This window comes from Apteryx mantelli, chromosome 26 (assembly GCF_036417845.1).
Source record: "Apteryx mantelli isolate bAptMan1 chromosome 26, bAptMan1.hap1, whole genome shotgun sequence".
NCBI classification, from domain to species: Eukaryota; Metazoa; Chordata; class Aves; order Apterygiformes; family Apterygidae; genus Apteryx; species Apteryx mantelli.
In genome coordinates this window covers 9,021,710-9,040,250 of record NC_090003.1, presented here as the reverse complement: position 1 = coordinate 9,040,250, position 18,541 = coordinate 9,021,710, and the positions used below count along the sequence as shown (strand labels likewise).

The following is an 18,541-nucleotide window of genomic DNA, read 5'->3' as shown; positions in this document are numbered from 1 at the left end:
GGTGTTAATTTTTGGGTAAGAAGCAAGGGCGAGCCTGAAAGTTGGCCACGTAGCTGCCTCTGATCTCCAATCCATAGTGGAGGTGCCTGCAGCTGCTGGTTCTGCCCTCTGATGCCTTCAGTGTTTCCAGGGTTGGGAACGGATCCATTTTAGAGACAAAGACAAGGACTAAGCAGAGCAGCAAGGAACGATTTCTCCCTCCAGGTTCATTTCTCCAGTTAGTTGAGCGTTTCCATCCCTGATGAACGTGTCGGGGGACACCAGCATCCCCAGAGGGGACAGGAGCAAGCTGTACACTTGTGCCGTGAGGCTTTTCCTGGTTTGCGAATCACTTTTTCCTACTGAACAGGGAAGCTGAGCTCCAAATCAGGGATGATCTTTCTATTCTCACCAGTTGAAGTGGGAGTTGTTGGTGGTTTGGGGCTCCGGCTTGTTTTCAAAGTGGTTTGCAAGGGAAGAAGGATAATAATTCACTTGGAAAACAATTCCCTGTTTGTGTGGACTTCAAAACCGAGCATTGCAGGAGGAGCTCCTCCTACTCCGAGCAGACTCGGTTCCTGCTGCATATGGATACGGTTATTCCAGTGCTGCCCCACGATAACGTTAATAAATGCTCCAGGCCATTAGCTTTACCTGGCTTTTTTTAAATGCAAACTCGGTGCTGCCAAATTTCCGAGCGCGGGGAAAATTTCCAGCGTGTCAGGGCGTTATCAGGGCCACCGGCCACGTGGAGTCAGTGTTGCTCCGCGCAGAAAACGCTTCGAACCGAATTCGTTCAGAGCGGCAGCCCGGCGATGTCTGGAAGAGCTGCTTTGCCACTGCTGGCGGAGGGAGCGAGGCTCCTCCGCAAGGCGATTCAGGGCGTCGGGATTTGCCAGCGGCTCATACACGCTGCAAACCAGGAGACGTGCAGCACCGGTTACATCTAGCCTCTGAACGGTTCCCCTGGCCTTATGCAGCCCTTCGTTACCTGTAGCCACAAGGATTTCCATGCCGGAGGTCCTGAGCTTCTCCGCCAACATTACGAAGGGAAAATATTTGGGGATTTAAGGTGGGAACGGTGTTATTTTGCAAGCTTCCCCCCAGCCCCTGCACACACTGCTCCTGTGCACTGCCCTGTCTCCCTGGTATCAATTTGGGGTGTGTTTTTTCTTAAAGCATCATCACTTTGGGGGGTTTTATTCTCCTAAATTAGGGGGGTGACTTGCTTCTGCAGCATCCTTGCCTTTTGCAGCCAACTCTACCCGGAGATGTACAACCAGCCCCTTAACGCGATCGTGGAGAGACGGCACAGTGGAGGCGATGGTGCTTTAATGGGGTCGGGGACCGCGCGGGGTGAGCGTCCCGACAAGGAGACGCGCTGCCGCCCGTCACACGCGGGAATCCATGGCGTACATCTTGCCGGTGGCCGTTCGACCCCGGGGGTAGGCAGGCGTCCGGGGTCGCCGGTGACTGCTGGAGTCTGGCGGGAGAAATTCGGGGCCGCGTCACCCTTGCTAGGGTTTGCCGGCCCCCGTGCAGCCGAGGTGGGACGGGATGGGACAGGGCGCGCTGACCTGTGCAGGCGTAAAGGCAGCAGGTCAGCACAATGGATGCCACGAGACAGCCCGTCGAGCCGGCCATCCCCAGCCAGCAGGACCACCCGAAGTCGTAGTGGACTCCCAGGAATACGTTGTGCGACACCAGCGTGGCTCTCTCCATGTAGACGTCCACCGCGTACCACACTGAGCCCACGAGACCCAGGATGCCTAGGAGGAACGGGGCCGATGAAGAGAGTGCCAAACCCCCCCCCTGCTCCCCAAAACCCTCTCCGAGAGGTGCCCCGAGCTCCCTGTGTCCCACCGACTGCTCCTGGTCACCCCTCGCCTGAGGTCCGGCCACGCACTCCCGATGCCGAGGATGACGCCGGCCCCGTAACACATCTTCAGCTTGACGTGGGGCTCTTCCTTGAGGAACTTGATGCAATCGAGCCCGAGAAGCAACGTAGTCAAAGCCAGGCCTGCCAGGAGGTCCGCTGTGATCAGCAACGTCCGTGTCACCACAATCTTCACTGGGGAGGGTTAAAAAAGCAGAAATGGGGCTGAGGAGCGGTCAGAGGACCTGCTCTCTCTGCTCCATGTCTGCTCTCTGTGTCCCCACTAGAAACAGCCGGTTCACCAGTGAGTGTCTCTATAGGAGATGTCTAAGTTGGGACCAAGCAACCCCCCTGTCCCCTCTCAGCTCTGTGCTGCCCACTGTGCACCATAGACAACGTGTTCACCAGGCTCACCAGAAACCTTGGGATGGGACTTAATAAACCAGTTAGCAGACCAGCTCAAGAAACCAAGTGATTTCAGGTGTGCCTGAGATGAAGTCACTTCCCTGAGACCTTTCTTGCACAGGCAAGGCAAGGAGAGGTCTCCACACCATGATGTGACTGTCCATGGGTGGAGGAGGCAAGTCCTTGGCTGGTGGGAAAGGTCCTCACCCCATTGACTTCAATACCTGCATGGACTCCATGTAATGTCAATGCAACCCGCTTGGGCCCATGTTGGACTCTCCATTCATCTACATCAGGTGAGAGGGGATGCAAATCCCACCACACAGTGGTGAGGAAGGAGCTGCAGCTGGGCTCTGCATGCTTTGGCAACCCTCTTTGATGCAAGGTGAGCTCTCAGCACCACTTCATGGCCTCGCTCCTGCTCTGTGACCCCATGGCTGGTCCATGGGTGCCCACGGGGCAGGAGATCAAGAAAAGCTGGGGTCCTGCATTGCTACCCAACTAGGGTCAGCCCTGGCAGTGAGGATCATCTTCTCAAAAGGGGAAGAGGGAATGCTCTTGGCTGTGAAGTTGAAGTGGTTTTGGGGATGTTTGTGAGTGGTTGAAAGGATTCGGTGGCTGGAATAAGGAAATGCTTTGCCTTGGTGCAGTCTCCGTGCTGGCAATGGATCGTTTAACGCTGGACGCACCTCCACCCCCATGGTCACGCTGACTTACCTGGGTGATCCGCCAAAATGGAGTCATATTGGTCACAGGTCTTGATCCCGTCCTGCATGTTGGTGACACACTCCCTCCACAGCCCCCGGCACTTGTGACTCACCTGGAAGGGGCAGAAAAAAACTCGAGCTGAAGGTGGGCACCCCCAAAAGCACCATACAGCCCCCCGGCTCCCCAGCCAGCAAGGCAGGTCTGCCTGGTCTCACCACCATGGCTAGACATGTCCCAGTGACTCCTTTCTGCTCTAGCTCCTGGATGATTTTCCAGGTCAAGTAAAGAGCAGTGGATTATATCATGTTCTCCTCTCTCTAGGCCTGTGGAGACACACTGCAATCCCATGGATAGCAAGGCCCAGACCAGGTCCTGACCGCCCCGTTGCTGTTCTGCTCACCTCCAAGCTGTCATCAGCGTTCACCATCCAGCAGTCGGTGCATGTGGCAATGACCAGGAAGAGGGTTGACAGCAGAGCAAGACCGAACGCTGTCATCTGCAAGACCACACTCATGGGGACACCTGTGACAGCACAGACGCAGACTCCTGCCACCACCACCCTGCCCACAGCAGGACTTCCCAAGTACCTGATCAGGTACTGAGGGCAAAGCCCTGCCTGGGGCATGGTGACCTCTGGACCCAGGTGACTTGCTCAGGCATCTGGGGTCCATCTCATGGGTCTCAGCGTTGCCAATGTGCTCTACCACCCTTAGCTGAGATGGGGCCACCAAGTTTGTATGTTTGTATGTTGAGGGACACGTTCATTTTGCAAAAACATGAGCCATGGGCTACCACGCCGGGTTCCTGAGGGCTTTTCAGGGCCGCTTTCGAAAGGACACCCTGCGAAGGAGCCGAGCTGGGACCATCTCCACCAGCCTCGCTCTGCCAGCATGCACGTTATTTCCAGGCAGTCTCTTAGGCCCCAATTTACAGTATTTTTTAATTTCCCAGGCCCCCTCCTGAGCTAACTCTCCGTAACCTCTTTCCTCCACCAGACCCTGGCTGTTTTGGAGGCTTTGAAGAAAATCTGTTCAGCCATTTGAGTTATGCGAGCAAGGAAAAAAAAAAATCCCTCTCTAAAGGAAAGCTCGGTCTTTCTTTGCACTCGGATAACTCCAAAACAGCTTGGTTTTAACACTTGCGGCTTGCTCGGGCGCAGTGGTCCCCGTGAGCGGACCAGCTTGAGCGGCCTCCCTGTCCCCATCCGCCCGGGAGACGCTGCGATCAGGGCAGCTCCGGCTGCCCGAATCATCCCCGTTTCTCACCCTCACCGACCTCAGGATGAGATGAACGAACGGACCGTTCCCGTTAGCAAACGCTCATTAACTCACTCATCTGAGTAGGAAGCAGAAAGGAGCCAGGTTCTGGGCCGGTCGGAGCAGGCTCCAGGCTGGGATTTCCCAGCAGCGATGCAACGTGGGAAGAGCGTTTTGGGTCAAGCGAGGCCATAAAATGAGTTTTGTGCAAAAACATCTGCTGGAAACCACCTTGCAGAAATGCTGGACCTTCTGCACCAGCCAGGCTCAAACCGGCTTTGACCCCGTGAGCAATGAAGAGGGGTTTGGGGGAGCGTTACCTTCATCAGGGCAGCATCAGGCGCATCGTCGTTTTTTGGAGGGGAACAAGACGGCGAAACCTCTTCGGAGCCACGAAGAGGGTCCTGAAGGCTTTAAACCACCAATGGCTTTAGCTCCAGACCCAACAGGGTGCCAGGAGTCACCTGATGGAGGTGGGAACCCAGCGCCCTCCTGGCAGCGCCGAACGCCCGCCTCGGGCTATTTCAAGTGCTTCCAGGACCTGTCAGATGTGTTTTGTGCTCTAAGGTGTGACAGGGGTCCCTGCGGTGAAAGCGGTCGTAGGTTGGAAACGAAGTTCAACCTCCAAAAAAACGTCTTTTAATTACCGACTGGGCACGAATGCCCCAAGCCCGGGAGCGTTGCAACGGGGCAAGAGGCTGGCGGTGGTGGGCAGAAGATGCTGAGATCCCCCAAGAGGGGTAACTCAACCGCTTGGCTTCAGCCACGCAGGCAGTAATTAATTAATATTTTTTTTTCCCCTTTTTTTCCCCATTAGGGTGGAAAACCAGCGCTATCTGGCAGGTATTTTGGTGGGACGGCAGCTGCTGCTGGGGCACGGGAGAATTTGCAGCACCCCCGGGGCTCCCTCCGGCACGGTGCAACCTTCATCTCCTGTTTTTCTCCAGCCCTGGAAAGTGGTACCCAAGCAGGGGACCACCCCAAAAAACAGGTGGTATTTGCTTCCCCTTGCTGGGGGGAAAAAAACCATTTTTTTTGCTCTATTTTTCTTGCAAACCATCTTTTTTATTGCCTGCCCTGAGCATCGCTGGACCAAGCCGTGCCCCGGTGCTGTCGGACACCTCCACGGACGTGCTCTCTCCTCCTGGACGACTGCAAAACGCCTCCCCGCACATCTCATGGGTTGAATTTAAGAGTTGTGGCTTTTGGGGTATATTTTTTCCCCTCTTTTTTTTTTCCCTCCTGTCTAAACATTCCTCCGCAGCATTAAACCGCAGGTATTTTGGCAGCGGACAGAGCGCACGGGGCTCCACGCGTTGACATCCGGGCGCGGGAAAAACCCTTGCTGGCTACGAACGGGAGGCAAAAAAGCGATTTTTTTCCTCCCCGGGGGGGAAGACGGGACCCTTTCGTAAGGGTTTCCGCAGAAACAACCTCTCGCTAAATACCCCAGGGGGCTGTTGAAACAGGATTTTTTTTCTTTTTAAGAAAAAAAGTGATTTTTTTCTCCCCCCCCCCCCGCTATTCCTTTCGAAGCATTGGGACAATTTGGTGAGTTTTGCCAAGCTCACTTCCCCCCCCCCCTTTTTTTCTCATTTCTGCATGTCTGAAAATGAATATTTTCCAGCGTTTCGGATTTTGGAGGGAGGAAATAACAGCCGGGCCGAAACCTCCCCGCCGATAACGTTAAAAAAATGCCCCGCGCCAGCAGCGCCGCCGCCAAGGAAAACAGGCGCCGGGGGCTGCGCTGCCGAGCCTCCCGCGGCGGAAAGCGCTTCAAGTCAGCAAAGCGCAGCCCCGCCGCCCAATTAAGCACAACCCCGGCCCGAATTTACGGAAAAAGAGATTAAACCTTGCAGGGCGATATATTTTTTTTTTCTTTTTTCCCCCCCCTGCGTGGCAGATGATTAACGCTGAGCTTCCAGCGCCGAACTCCCCCCCCTCATTTACACCACGTAGAAAAGTCAACAGCGTTTTTACATTAAAAGAGTAAAACCATCCTTATGCACAACGTTCTTTATATAAAAACACCTTTCTGTTTTTTTTTTGTTTGTTTTTTTTTTTAATATCACGCATTTTCTTTTAAATCCTCGCTACAGTAGCTTTGGCCTGGGGTTGGGTTTTTTCCGGAAGGGGACCCATAAGGCGGCTTCAGACCGCCAAGCACCGCTCTCCCCGGATGGGTGAAGAAGATATTGTAACATGGGGTGTGCAATTAAAAAAAAAAAAAATATATATATATATATATATAGATATATATATATATATATATATAAAAGAGAGGGTCATTACGTAGAGAAATCACCCCAAAGGGCACCGAGCGGCTTCCCCTGCAGCGCCGGGCGATATCGCCCGTATTTTCACTTAACTGCATCACCGCGTTAGGCGAATCGGCAAAATTTATTCGGGGTCCAAAGTGGCGCGTGGGTGTGAACATTAAAAAACAAAATTAAATAAAAATTAAAAAAAGCAATTCGGGGCAGATCCCGGGGGATCGATCAGCCCCGGGGGGGGCGATTCGGGGGCCGCGACGCCGGCGCGTGCTTGGGGACGGCCACGGCTCTAGCGGGAAAAAAACCTGTGGGGGCTGCGGGAAGGGGAGAAAGCGGCTGGAAAACCAGGCTGGAAAATAAAACCAGGCTGGAAAATAAAACCAGGCTGGAAAATAAGGGATAACGGGACCGGCGGAGCGGTTAGTGATGGCCGGGCTGCATCGCTGGAGGCAAACAGCGTTTCAGGGCTCGGTGATCACCGCGAGCTCCCGGGGATCCCGTCGAGGGAAGGGAGTTTGCAAGCAGCAGTAGGGGGGAAACAAAAGAAAACCCCCAAATTTTGAAGGTTTGTCCCTCGCCGAGGCTCTGCGCACCTGCGGGTTTCCTGGAAACATGGAAAATAAACGCGAACGGCTATTTCAGCTCCAAGTCCCCTTTTTCGCCTGCTCCAATGTTTCCCAAGCCGCCAAAGCCGGGGCAAGGGCTCCCCGCCGCTCCGGCCTCTTTCCGGGGGGGGGGAAAAAGGAAAATAAAAAAGAAAAACATATTTGGAAAAGCTCATTTTAGAGGCTCCCGTCGTTTCCGGAAAGTCAGAAAAGCCCCTGAGAAATCGGTGCCGGCGGAGCAGCAGCTCTCCCGGGGCGCCCCGGCGCGGGAACGCAGGGGGGGTCTGGCGGGAAGGAGGGAGACGTCGGCCGGCGGGATGGGACAGATGGACGGATGGACGGATGGACGGGACGGATGGGATCAGACGTACTCGCGGGCGGTGGAGGGCTGCGAGTGCCGGTAGCGCTGCTGCGGGCGCCGCTCCCCGGCCGGGCAGGAGCAGCAGAGCAGGGAGCCGCCGAGACTGGCGAGGCCGGCGGCCGCCCAGCCGACGAAGAGCGCCGACCCGAACTCGTACCTGGAGCGGGAAAAAAAGGAAAAAAAAGAAAAAAAAAGGGAAAAAAGGAAAAAAAAAGGGAAAAAAAGAAAGAAAAAAATTAAAAATAAGCATTGCTGCCTCCGTTCCCGCGCTCCGTCCCGCGGCGCCGAGCCGCCTTCTGCGCCGGGGCGGGAAAAGCGCTGCCGGCCCTCCCGCAATATTTCGGCGGAGCCGCGGGAAAAAGCGTGGGAATGGGCATCCGGCGCGGCGCCGGGCGCTCACCTGGCGTTGACGGGGGTGCTGGGGCTGAAGAACTCGTAGGTGACCCGCGCGGCGTACGAGGAGACGGCGGCCAGCGTGCAGAGACCTGCGGACGGCCGAGGCGCCCGTTATTTTATTCCTTTTTTATTATTATTTTGGGGGAAAACAGGGGAGAAACGGGTCAGGAGCCGGGCCTTACCAGAGAGGATGAAGAGGATGCCGCCGGCGATGGCGACGCGGCCCTTGGTGACGGGATCGTCCTCGCCCACCTTGGTGCACTTCATGCCCACGACGCTCACGATGAGGCCGAAGAAGCCGAGGAGGAGGGAGACCACCATGAGGGCCCGCGAGGTCTGGATGTGGGCTGGGGGGGGAAAAAAAAGCTGGGAAAATAAAAAAAAAACAGCCCAAAGTTTCTGGGCGCCGGCGGCCCCGTCCTCGTGCCGGCTCCCGGCCTTCCTCCCAGCCGCGCTCTTCCTCGCTGTGATTTTCTCGCGGGTCTGAGCCCTGTGGGGACACAGGGGGTGACAGGGGCTCGGACCCACGGGGAAGCTCGGACCCATAGGGGGGCAAGGGAGGTTCGGACCCATGGGGAGGGCTCAGACCCATGGCAGGGGGGCTCAGCCCCATAGGAGGGGGTGCTCAGCCCCATAAAGGGGGTGCTCAGCCCCATGGGGGGGGGATCATCCCCACAGAGGGGGGCGTTCAGCCCCCTAGTGGGGATGCTCAGCCCCATGGGGGGGGTGCTCAGCCCCACAGAGGGGAGATGCTCAGCCCCACAGCGGGGCCGCTCAGCCCCATAGAGGGGAGACGCTCAGCACCATAGGGGGGGAGATGCTCAGCCCCATAGGGGATGCTCAGCCCCATAGAGGGGAGATGCTCAGCCCCATAGGGAATATTCAGCCCCATAGAGGGGGGATGTTCAGCCCCATGGGGGGGTGCACTCAGCCCCATAGGGAGCGCTCAGCCTCATAGCGGGGAGATGCTCAGCCCTATAGAGGGGATGCTCAGCCCCATAGAGGGGAGACGCTCAGTCCCATAGGGGACGCTCAGCCCCATAGAGGGGGGACACTCCGCCCCATAGAGGGGACGCTCAGCCCCATAGAGGGGAGATGGTCAGCCCCATAGGGGGGAGACACTCAGCCCCATACAGGGGATGTTCAGCCCCATAGGGGGGAGACGCTCAGCCCCATACAGGGGATGCTCAGCCCTATAGAGGGGATGCTCAGCCCCATAGAGGGGAGACGCTCAGCCCCATAGGGGACGCTCAGCCCCATAGAGGGGACGCTCAGCCCCATAGGGGACGCTCAGCCCCATAGAGGGGACGCTCAGCCCCATAGGTGATGCTCAGCCCCACAGCGGGGAGATGCTCAGCCCCATAGAGGTGACGCTCAGCCCCACAGCGGGGCCGCTCAGCCCCCCCCCCCCCCCGCGCATCGCACCGTCGAGCGAGAGCAGGGAGTCGTGGAGGCGGCACTGGAGCTGCCCGGTGCTCTGCGCGGCGCAGCTCATCCACAGCCCCTCGTAGAGCCCCACGGCCGTGATGATGGCGTCGCCCGCGTAGGAGCTCTGCCGCCACTGGGGCAGCGCCGCGGCCGCCAGCGCGCCCGCCCAGCCGCCCAGCGCCGCCGCCAGCCCCGCCAGCTGCAGCGCCCCGCCGCCCATCGCCCCCTCGCCCCGGCTCCGCTCCGGCTCCGCTCCGCTCCGGTTCGGCTCCGCTCCGCTCCGGCTCCGCTCGGCTCGGCGCGGTTCGGCTCGGCTCGGCGCGGTTCGGCTCGGCTCGGTGCGGTTCGGCGAGGTTCGGCTCCGCTCGGTCCGGTTCGGTTCGGCTCCGCTCGGTCCGGTTCGGCTCGGCTCGGTGCGGTTCGGCGAGGTTCGGCTCCGCTCGGCGCGGTTCGGCTCCGCTCGGTGCTGTTCGGTTCGGCGCGGCTCGGTTCCGCTCGGTTCGGTTCGGCTCCGCTCGGTTCGGTTCGGCTCCGCTCGACGCGGCTCCGCTCAGCGCGGCTCCGCTCGTCTCGGTTCGGTTCGGCTCCGCTGGGCGCCGTTCAGCTCGGCTCGGCTCGGCTCTGCCCCGCTCGGTTCAGTTCCGCTCGGTTCGGCACCGCTGGGTGCGGTTTGTCTCCGTTCGACCCGGCTCCGCTCGGCTCGGTTCGGTTCTGCTCGGTTCGGCTCTGCCCCGCTCGGTTCGGCACCGCTCGGCTCGGCGCGGTTCCGCGGGGTCCGGCCCGACCCGGCCCGGGGGCGTCGCCGTGTCCTGCTCCTCCTTCCCGGCCCCGCGGGGGAGAGGGAGAGGGAGAGGGAGGGCCCGGGGGAGAGAGGGGGGAGCTGGGGAGGGATGGAGGGGCTGGAGGTCCTGGGGGGAGATGGAGGGCAGGGGGGAGATGGGGGGAGATGGGGGGACCCCCCGCTCCCACGGGACAACCCCCCCCGCGGGAACTCGGCGCTAATCCCGCAGCAGCAGAAAAGGGCCGAGGGGGGATTTCTGCCCGAAACGCGGCCGGGCCTGACCTTTGCCTCCGCCTCGGGGCCGCGGGGGCACGCGGCGGCATTCGGGCAGGAATCCGGGAATGCCACCGCCGCCGCCGCTGCCGTCCACAAAACCCCCCATTGACGCCGGGGTCATTCCGGCGGCGGAGCGAGGCGGCGCGCGCGGGCAGCGGGGCGTGTGCCACCACCTCCCACGACGGGGGACAAACCCCAGCTTCGGCCGGCTCGAAAACCCCAAAACTCCCCGGAAACTTTTTTTTTGGGGGGGGGGAATGGTCTTTTTGAAGGTCCTCTCCGTTTGGCCGGCTGGGCTCGGCACCCTGGCAATATTTAACTCTTGGGCCTCATTAGCAGTCTGCTCACACTCCCTGCCCCAGCAGGCCAGGAGATGGTTGCGTTGGGACAACCGGCCCCGGTCACCTCCCGGTGGGGGGGTAACAGAGGCGAAGCGCTCCTGTTTGGGATTTGCAACACCTGGCTTTTACAGCCAAAACCATCGGATGGGGGAGGCAGAGCCCGAATCGGTGGCAGCACCCGCTAGGGCAGGTCTTCTTGATCATCTGGAGAAGGTTTCCTCCAAGGCACCTTCCCGCGTCCCCACCTGCAAAAGCGCCGGGGCGAAAGGGCGCCAAGCGCTCCCGGCTTGCCCAGCTGCTCCGTGTGACGAGCAGGGCTCCGTTAATAAACCGTCCCTTGGCTCTCTGCAAATCTTATTGCAGCGCCCGGCTTGGGTGTTTTTACGGAGGACTCTATTTATTCACATTCTCCGGATAGTTATGGTAATGGTCGGCGCAGCCCTGATTCCAGCCGGGAACAATTTGCGGCCCTGTTCGGGCCCGGTGCTCAATGCCCTTCTTGTGGGCGCTGCCCTGCTGCGTGGGGTGGCGAGGAGCCGAAACGGGGGGCGAGCCAGCTCGAGGGACCCTCCTACCCGAACACGTGCCCAAAGCGAGTCGGCGGCAGGGAAAAGCCACGGCTTGTGGCAAGTTAATGAATTTGCTGCAGCGCCACGATGCAGCTAGGTCGCCCCCTCCCCGAAACTTGCCGCAGCCCCCCGCGGTTGCAGCCCTGGGATGGCGGCTCCTCGGTTAAATCACAGTGCTGCACTCGGCCCTGCGCCGGCTGCTGCCCTCGCCTGGACAAACCCTCCTTGGCGAAACGGGAGCGAATGCCGGACACCAGTGGGGAGCGTTTGGCAGGGATCTGGCAAGCGGCCGCTTAGAAAAACAACCAGACAACCTTTATTCACCGATTGTCTGCAGAAGGCACTTAAATAGCCGTGACGTGGAACGAGCTCGAGCGGAGGAGAAGGGCACGCGGCTGGGGTAGCTCCGGCATCCTCCCAGCACCATGTACCGGCTCCACGCCGGTACTTCACCCTAAAAAAAGAGCATCCCCCTCCCACCCCTTTCCCCGTGTGCCCCCAAAGTCTGGCCGCTCGTCTCCGTGATTCCCCCCGAGGTCAGTGGCAGTGGGGATCCGGAGCCGGAGCAGGGCGCCCATGGGTTCCCGTTCCCACGCCTAGCCGTGACGGCAGCCCTGGCCGCGCGTCCCACCACGTGCTGCAGTCGAGACGGGGCTGAGTCCGGAAACGCTGGAGCCGGGCGGTTCTCCCCGGCAGGGCAGGCCCACGCAGGGATGGGGCGCTGCCCGGAGGGACGTCACAGCTCGTCCTTCCCCTGGGTGCCGGGAGAGGCCGTGGCGGCCGGCGGCTCGTTCTCCGGAGGGAAATCCGCCTCTTCCGCCCCGAAGAGCATCTTCACCAGGTCGTCGGCTTGCACGCGCTCCTGCGGGCGAGAGCGGGCGTCACGGCTCGCCCTCCGGCCCCTCGGCCGGGGTGGTGGGAGGCACGGCGGTCCCCGGAAAACGGGGGGCGGAGAGGCGCTTACCCGCTCGCTGTGTCGAGGGTCCAGCGTGAACCACAGGGCGATGGCGCAGCGCTGGCCTTTGGTGACGGCCTTCACGCCGTGCGGGTTCTCCGAGCCGGAGGAGAAGCCCACGGCCCGGCCGCATTGCGGCTGCACCTCTGCCTGCGACGGGGAGACCCGCGGTCAGGACCTGCCACGGCCGGGCTGGGGGCAACGGGGTAAATCTGGGTGTCGTTGACCCCGTGTCCTCCATAATTCCCCCCCGGCACAAGAGATGGTCCCAGGGGATGGGGACAGAAGCTGGGCAGTCAAAGCAGGAGCTGGGTTTGGTAGCGTGGCCAAAATCAGGGTCCGTGGGGAGCCGGGTTACTTACGGTCTCAGTTTTGGCATCCAGCTCCGTGAAGTAGAAGGCTCCCCCTTCGAAGTCCCCGTTGAGGTAGAGGATGGCACTAAAAGCAGGGGACAAGTGGAGGTGACATCCATCACCCCAGGTGGGGGACAGGTCACATCCATCACCACGACAAGAGCCAGAAGCTGGAGAACCTGGGCTGGGCTGCTCTTCCACCCTGCTCCTCCCATCCATCACCGGGATGCGGTGGCTTCAGGTAGGGAAGCCCTGGGAGATGGGATGGAGGGGACGGGCACCCTGGGTACCTGTAATCCCGGAAGGTGTAGGCCGGCGGCTCCTTCACGCACAGCATGGCCTCCGCGTTGAGGATGCAGTTGTCCACGTGCACCTCGTGGCTGTTGTCGGTCCGGCCTTCTTGCTTCTCTAGGGTGGAAGAAGCGGCACGTCAGGATGCCCCCGGCCCTGCAGGACCACGGTCTGTCCCCAAACACCACGGGCTTGTGGGTGACAAGGCCAGCTGCAAAGCTCTTGGAGGGGACCAGGACAGGTCAGCAGGGGGAAGGGGAATGGCTTCTCCCTCGATCTGAAAAACGGGGTCACCGGGAAGGTGCAGCTTCTTTGGGGCCATGCTCACCGTCGATGGCTGTGCGACACACCAGGTGGGAGTAGGAGAAGTGGAGCGGGACCTCCAGGCGGAAGTAGGACTCCATCATGTGCCGCACCTTCTCCGTCACGTTGTAGTAGAGGTAGGCGCTCTGCAGGGGCACCTTGCCCTCCTGGCCCAGCTGCGGGGGACAGGACACGGCCTGAGCCGTGAGCAGATCCGGGCGCTCCGGCTTGGCCAACAGCTTCATCCTCAGGGCAGGAGCCCTCCGGGGAGCTGAACCCACCGGTTTGTTGCTCCCCCTCCCTGCAACCAGTCTAACCTTGAGGGCCTTGAGGACGGTCACGCCGTAGAAGGTCTCGCTGGGGGTGTGAGGTGACGTCTTCCCGCGATAGCCGTCCCCGGCCGAGGCGGCCGCCTGCAAAAGCCAGAACGAGCGTGAGGCACCCGTGACCTCCTGAAGGAGGCCGCGAGGCCGGGTGCCCTTCCGCAAAGGGATGCGATCTGAGTTCGGACCCGCCCGATGGGCCCCTTCGGGTCGCCTCCGCCCCGTCCCCGCGCTCACGTTGGTGAGTCTCTGCAGCTTGTGGCACTCCTCGGCGGAGAGGACCCCGTCCACCACGACGCGCTGCAAGCCGTTGAGGGCCTTGGAGTTCATGGTGACGCTGGCGCCCTCGTACACCAAGGGGCCACCTAGGGCACAAGAGGACATCAGGAGGGCACGCAGCCAGCCCTGGGGGTGCAAGGATTGGGGGGGGAGATGGAGGGCCTGGCCTCCCCTCCCGGCCCGCTGCCCCCCTTCCACCTTCTCGGATGAACTTGCTCATGTCGGCGGACTCCTTGGCCTTCTCCTCCACCAGCGTCTCGATCTCCTTCATGAGGTTGCCGATCTCCTGGGAGATGCGCGCCGCCGTCTCCCGCTCCACCCTGGGCACAGGGGTGGCCGTCAGCTCCGTGGCCCCACGGCCCCCATGTTGGGGACGAGGTACCACCGTGGGAAGGACTAGCCACGTCTAGTGGCCCGGTGGCAAAGCCCGGGGCTGGAGAGAGTCATCTCAGTGCAGCCTCCCCCCGGGGAGGCAGAGGGCACCAGCCGTGGGTCCCCATGGCCGGTGGGCACGGGATAGCGCTCACTTTTGTTTCTCTCGCAGCCTCTTCGGTATCACCTCCTCAGGCGTCCACGTGTCCTATAACCACAGCGACACTGTCAGGCGCTAGGCAAGGATGGGGCTCGGAGCCAGACCCCTCATCCCCATCCCATCCCGCCCGGACAGCATGGCTCCGCATCCCACCGCTTGCCACCTGGTCCAGCGCCGCTCACCGGGTCCACGAAGGGGATCCCGAAAACGTCGTAGCTGAAGAAGAGCAGCTCCTTCTCCATCAGGCTTCGCTGGTGGTACGCCTGGATCTCCTAGGGCGAGGGGTGGAGGGACAGGTCAGGGCACCTGTGTGAGGCATCCGGGTTGGCAAACACGGATCGCTCCCACTGGCGCATGGAAGGACACACGCGTCCCTTCCGCAGGAAGCTCTGGAGAACCCAAGTCCCATCTGACGCAGAGCAGTCCCCATGCTCCATGTTTCGCCTCCTACCTGCCCTGACACCCAGCAGCTTGGAAGAATGGGCACAGAAGACGGATTTGCTTTGGGGACTCGCTCACAAAACCACCTGGTCCTTCATCCTGCCGGGGACGGGAGGCAGAGGAAGGTCTAAAGCGCATTTGTGAGCATGGATGAGAGAGATCTTCTCCTTTTTGGCCTTGCATCTATCCGTTCCTCCCTACCTTGCTTACACGGGATGACTGGCCCCAACACAAGCCTGGCACCGGACCCGGAAACTTTGCAAAGCCCAAGAGGAAGGTCCCCGGAGCGGTTCATCCCAGCTGGGCGCTCACCTCTCGGGGCTCGATGGGCCCAGCCAAATTTTCCCCCAGGACAGCGGTGTAGTAGGCCAAGTTCTGGTTCATCACCTCGTCGTTGGGGAAGAAGAGCAAGTAGGTTTTGGCGCATTCGATGGCCTTCTCGTAATTCCCGTCTGCAAAGAGAGGCAGGCCCGTGAGGAGACGTCTTTCTCCCTGCCTTGCCCATGGCCGGCTTTGGCCAAGGCGTTCTCCCACCTCCACCTCACCAGAAATCAGTGCTACCGGCTCGGTAGTTTTCCCGCTTGGAAAACATCTCTTAAAGCCTATTTCCAGACAGCAAGACCCAACCGTTTCCAAGCTAACCTGCAATTTGCAGCCACTTAAGCGCTCTGACCCACTTCCATCTATAATACTCCATCCCAAACCACTTCCCTAGGGCGTTATTTTGCTCGGAAAGCGAGGATGCCCAGCGCAGAGCAAGACGTCCGCCGGCGCCAGCGACGCCGAAGAATCGAGGATGAGGCGCTAGCGACCTACTGTTGTAATAGGCAAACTGCAGGTAGTTGAAGTGCGAGGGCAGGAAATCCTCCAGCGGCTTGTCCCGGCCGGGCTGCGAGGCCAGCTCCGTGACACAGCCCTGCTTGCAGCCGAGCACCTGCATGTAGTGATCTGGAGGCGGAGGAAAAACGCCGCGTTACCACCCGGGACCTGGGGGCCAACCTCTAGGACCGTCACCAATGCTAGGTCAGGCTGGGGAAGTCATCTGAGGCTTGGAAAGCCCCAGGGGCGGTGGTCCCCCATCTGCACGTGAGCTGCCGCCGAGGCTGCACCACCCTCCGAGGAAGGGACATTTTCCCAAAGTCCAGCCTCGACCACCCCAGCTTGCATCTCGGTGACCCCTCTCCAGTTTCTCCACATCCTTCTTGAACTGGGGGGGACCAACCAGGCCCCACTAGTCCCAGGCAGCATCTCCAGCGTGGAGCAAGGAGGAAAATAGCTCCTGGGGTTTGCTGGCCACGTTCCTCCTAATGTAACGTAGGATTTGCCTTCTCTGGGGTGAGAGCTGGTGCCCATCATCACCCCCAAGGACTCAAGAGCATCCAAAAGCCCTTCAAATGGGACGTTGCAGATGTGCTGTCACCTGTCATGGCCTGGAAAAGGTCCGCGTTGTATTCCAGGTAGTTGTAGCCTTCGTAGTCGTACGGCCCCTCGCAGAGCGCGCGGCACTCGGTGTCCGCCACGAAATATTCCTCCAGCGCCTTCTCCAGGTGCAGGATGGCGGCGGCGGGCTGCTCTTCCGTGTAAAACCTGACGCCCAGGCGAAACTCGGTCTGCGGAGAGCCAGCCGGAGAAATGACCCCGGAGCCTGCCGGTGCTCCGCTCCCCCGCGACGTCCCTTCGCCGCCGGCTGGCGAGCCAAGCTCTCCGCGGAGCTACCGCGAGCAATGGCCGGGGCGTCCCCTGGGGAAGGAGGTCCAGCAGCGGAAACGGGGGCTGCGGACAACCCTCACGTCCCCTTTCTGGGGAAGAAGGTGCAGACCCAGGATGGGATCCATCCTCACGTCCCACCTCCGCTCCCCGTTGGGGGCCGCGAGCCGCTTTTGTGGCGTATGAGGAACATCGGCTCATTTGCACCCAACGAAACGCTGGCTTTTGAGCGCCGCGGATGGAAACCCAACCCAGGCCCATCGTGAGGACACCGGTGGGTCCGTCTCACCAGGTGGGGCCGGGCCTCCAGGTCCGCGAAGTCGGCCTCTTTGACGCCCGCCATCATCTGATAATACTCCAGGTTCTGCCTCATCTCGGCATGCTCGGGGTTGGCCACGAAGAAGGTGTGAGCCGCCGCCACGGCTTTGGCGATCTGGTTGATCTGAGCGAGGGGAAGGGGAGGGTGAGGAAGCAAAACCCTTCCCGTCTTCCGAAGGGAGAGGAGCGCGGCGAGGGCCCGGGATGGGGGCGTTTTGCGGCGTTTATATCGCGTCAAGAACAAGTCCAACGCGCGGAGGGAAGGGTCCTGTTACGCTGGGGAGGCGACGGGGGGCTGCAAGCGCTGCTTGGCCGGGGACGAGGCTGGGGAGAGCGTCGTCCTTCCGCCGGCGCCGTGGGAGCCGGCTGGGCCCCGGGCCAGGCCCGACGTGGCACCGCGGGGGGAGCGGCCGCGGCGGGGAGGAGGGGACGGGCGGCAGCCGGGGCCGCCCCCCGCCCCCCGCTGACGGTCCCCGGGACCCCCCCGGGCTCTGCCCGTCTCCGTGCACTGGGATCCCCTTTCCTGGTGCCGGGACCCCCATCCGGTCCTGCTGCACTGGGATCCCCCTTTCCCCAGTGCTGGGACCCCCATCCGGTCCCGTTGCACTGGGATCCTCCTTTCCCTGGTGCTGGGACCCCCATCCGGTCCCGCTGCACCGGGACCCCCCTCTCCCGGTGCCGGGACCCCCAACTGGTCCCGTTGCACCGGAGTCCCCCCTTCCCCGGTCCCGGGACCCCCATCCGGTCCCGCTGCACCGGGATCCCCCTTTCCCCGGTCCCAGAACCCCCATCCGGTCCCATTGCACCGGGATCCCCCTCTCCCGGTGCCGGGACCCCCATCCGGTCCCGCTGCACCGGGACCCCTTTCCCCCACTCCGGTACCTCCTCCTGGTCCCGCTGCATCGGGACCCTCCTCGCCTGGTCCCGGGACCCCCATCCGGTCCTGTTGCACCGGGATCCCCCTTTCCCCAGTGCCGGGACCCCTCCCGGTCCCGTTGCACCGGGACCCCCCCCACCCCGATCCCGGGACCCTCCCCCGGTCCCGTTGCACCGGGACCCCCCCGGTCCGGTCCGGTCCGGTCCGGTCCGGTGGGGCCCCCCCACCTTGAAGTAGGCGACCTGGAGGTAGTTGTAGGGGCTGCGCTTGCGGAACTCGAGGTCGAGCTCGTCGCCGAGGCGGTAGCGGGAGGGCGCGGCGGGCCCGCAGCCGCGCAGGCAGGCGGCGCGGCGCAGCAGCTGCCGGAAGAAGAGCAGGTCGCGGAGCACCGGCTCCGGTGCCGATTCCGATCCCGGCGGCTCCTCGGGCCAGGCCGTGGCGTTGGCGCAGCGCAGGCGGCAGCTCACCAGGCGGGCGCGCACCGCGCCGCGGGCCCGCAGCGCCCGCTCCATGTGCAGGATCACGGAGGCCCAGTCGCCCCGCGCGTACGCCTCGGAGCCGGCCGCGAACAGCGCGTCCGGCGGCTCGGCGGGCACCGGCGGCAGCGGGGCGGGAGGCGGCGGCGATCCGTCCCCCGCCGCCGCCGCCGCCCGCGCCAGCAGCAGCAGCGGGAGCAGCGCGGGCAGCGCCATGGCGGAGCGCGGCTCGGCACCGCCCGCCGCGCCGCCGCCCGCCGCGGAGGCTCCGCCCCCTCTCCCGGGACCCCGCCCCCTCCCCGGGCCCGCCCCGGCGGGAGCCCCGCCCCCTCATCACCCCTCCCACCAATCAGAAACCAGCTCCGTGGCCCGGCCCACGCCCACCCCCCCGAGAGACCCCGCCCCAGCGGGACGGCGCCCCGCTCTTCCCAC

The 18,541-nt window shown here is 62.0% G+C and overlaps 3 protein-coding genes across 3 annotated transcripts; all 3 read right to left on the bottom strand.

Moving 5' to 3' along the window:
- Positions 1–1,370: 1,370 nt before the first annotated feature.
- Positions 1,371–3,482, bottom strand: LOC106498591 (claudin-16-like). Its single transcript, XM_067311112.1, has 5 exons — positions 3,369–3,482; positions 2,978–3,080; positions 1,886–2,050; positions 1,557–1,748; positions 1,371–1,462 (listed from the first exon to the last, which is right to left on the bottom strand). The coding sequence occupies exons 1-5, from the start codon at positions 3,480–3,482 to the stop codon at positions 1,371–1,373; spliced, it is 666 nt and encodes a 221-aa protein (XP_067167213.1).
- A 3,602-nt stretch (positions 3,483–7,084) lies between these two features.
- CLDN19 (claudin 19) lies at positions 7,085–9,534 on the bottom strand. Its single transcript, XM_067310904.1, has 4 exons — positions 9,285–9,534; positions 8,042–8,206; positions 7,864–7,948; positions 7,085–7,620 (listed from the first exon to the last, which is right to left on the bottom strand). The coding sequence occupies exons 1-4, from the start codon at positions 9,505–9,507 to the stop codon at positions 7,464–7,466; spliced, it is 630 nt and encodes a 209-aa protein (XP_067167005.1). The 5' UTR covers positions 9,508–9,534; the 3' UTR covers positions 7,085–7,463.
- Positions 9,535–11,547: 2,013 nt separating this feature from the next.
- Positions 11,548–18,338, bottom strand: P3H1 (prolyl 3-hydroxylase 1). Its single transcript, XM_067310902.1, has 15 exons — positions 17,861–18,338; positions 16,728–16,880; positions 16,152–16,341; positions 15,548–15,679; positions 15,044–15,183; positions 14,473–14,562; positions 14,286–14,338; positions 13,957–14,078; positions 13,717–13,844; positions 13,474–13,569; positions 13,182–13,332; positions 12,853–12,970; positions 12,572–12,647; positions 12,219–12,359; positions 11,548–12,116 (listed from the first exon to the last, which is right to left on the bottom strand). Exons 1-15 carry the CDS (start codon positions 18,323–18,325, stop codon positions 11,991–11,993), a joined length of 2,181 nt encoding a protein of 726 aa, XP_067167003.1. The 5' UTR covers positions 18,326–18,338; the 3' UTR covers positions 11,548–11,990.
- Positions 18,339–18,541: the final 203 nt, after the last annotated feature.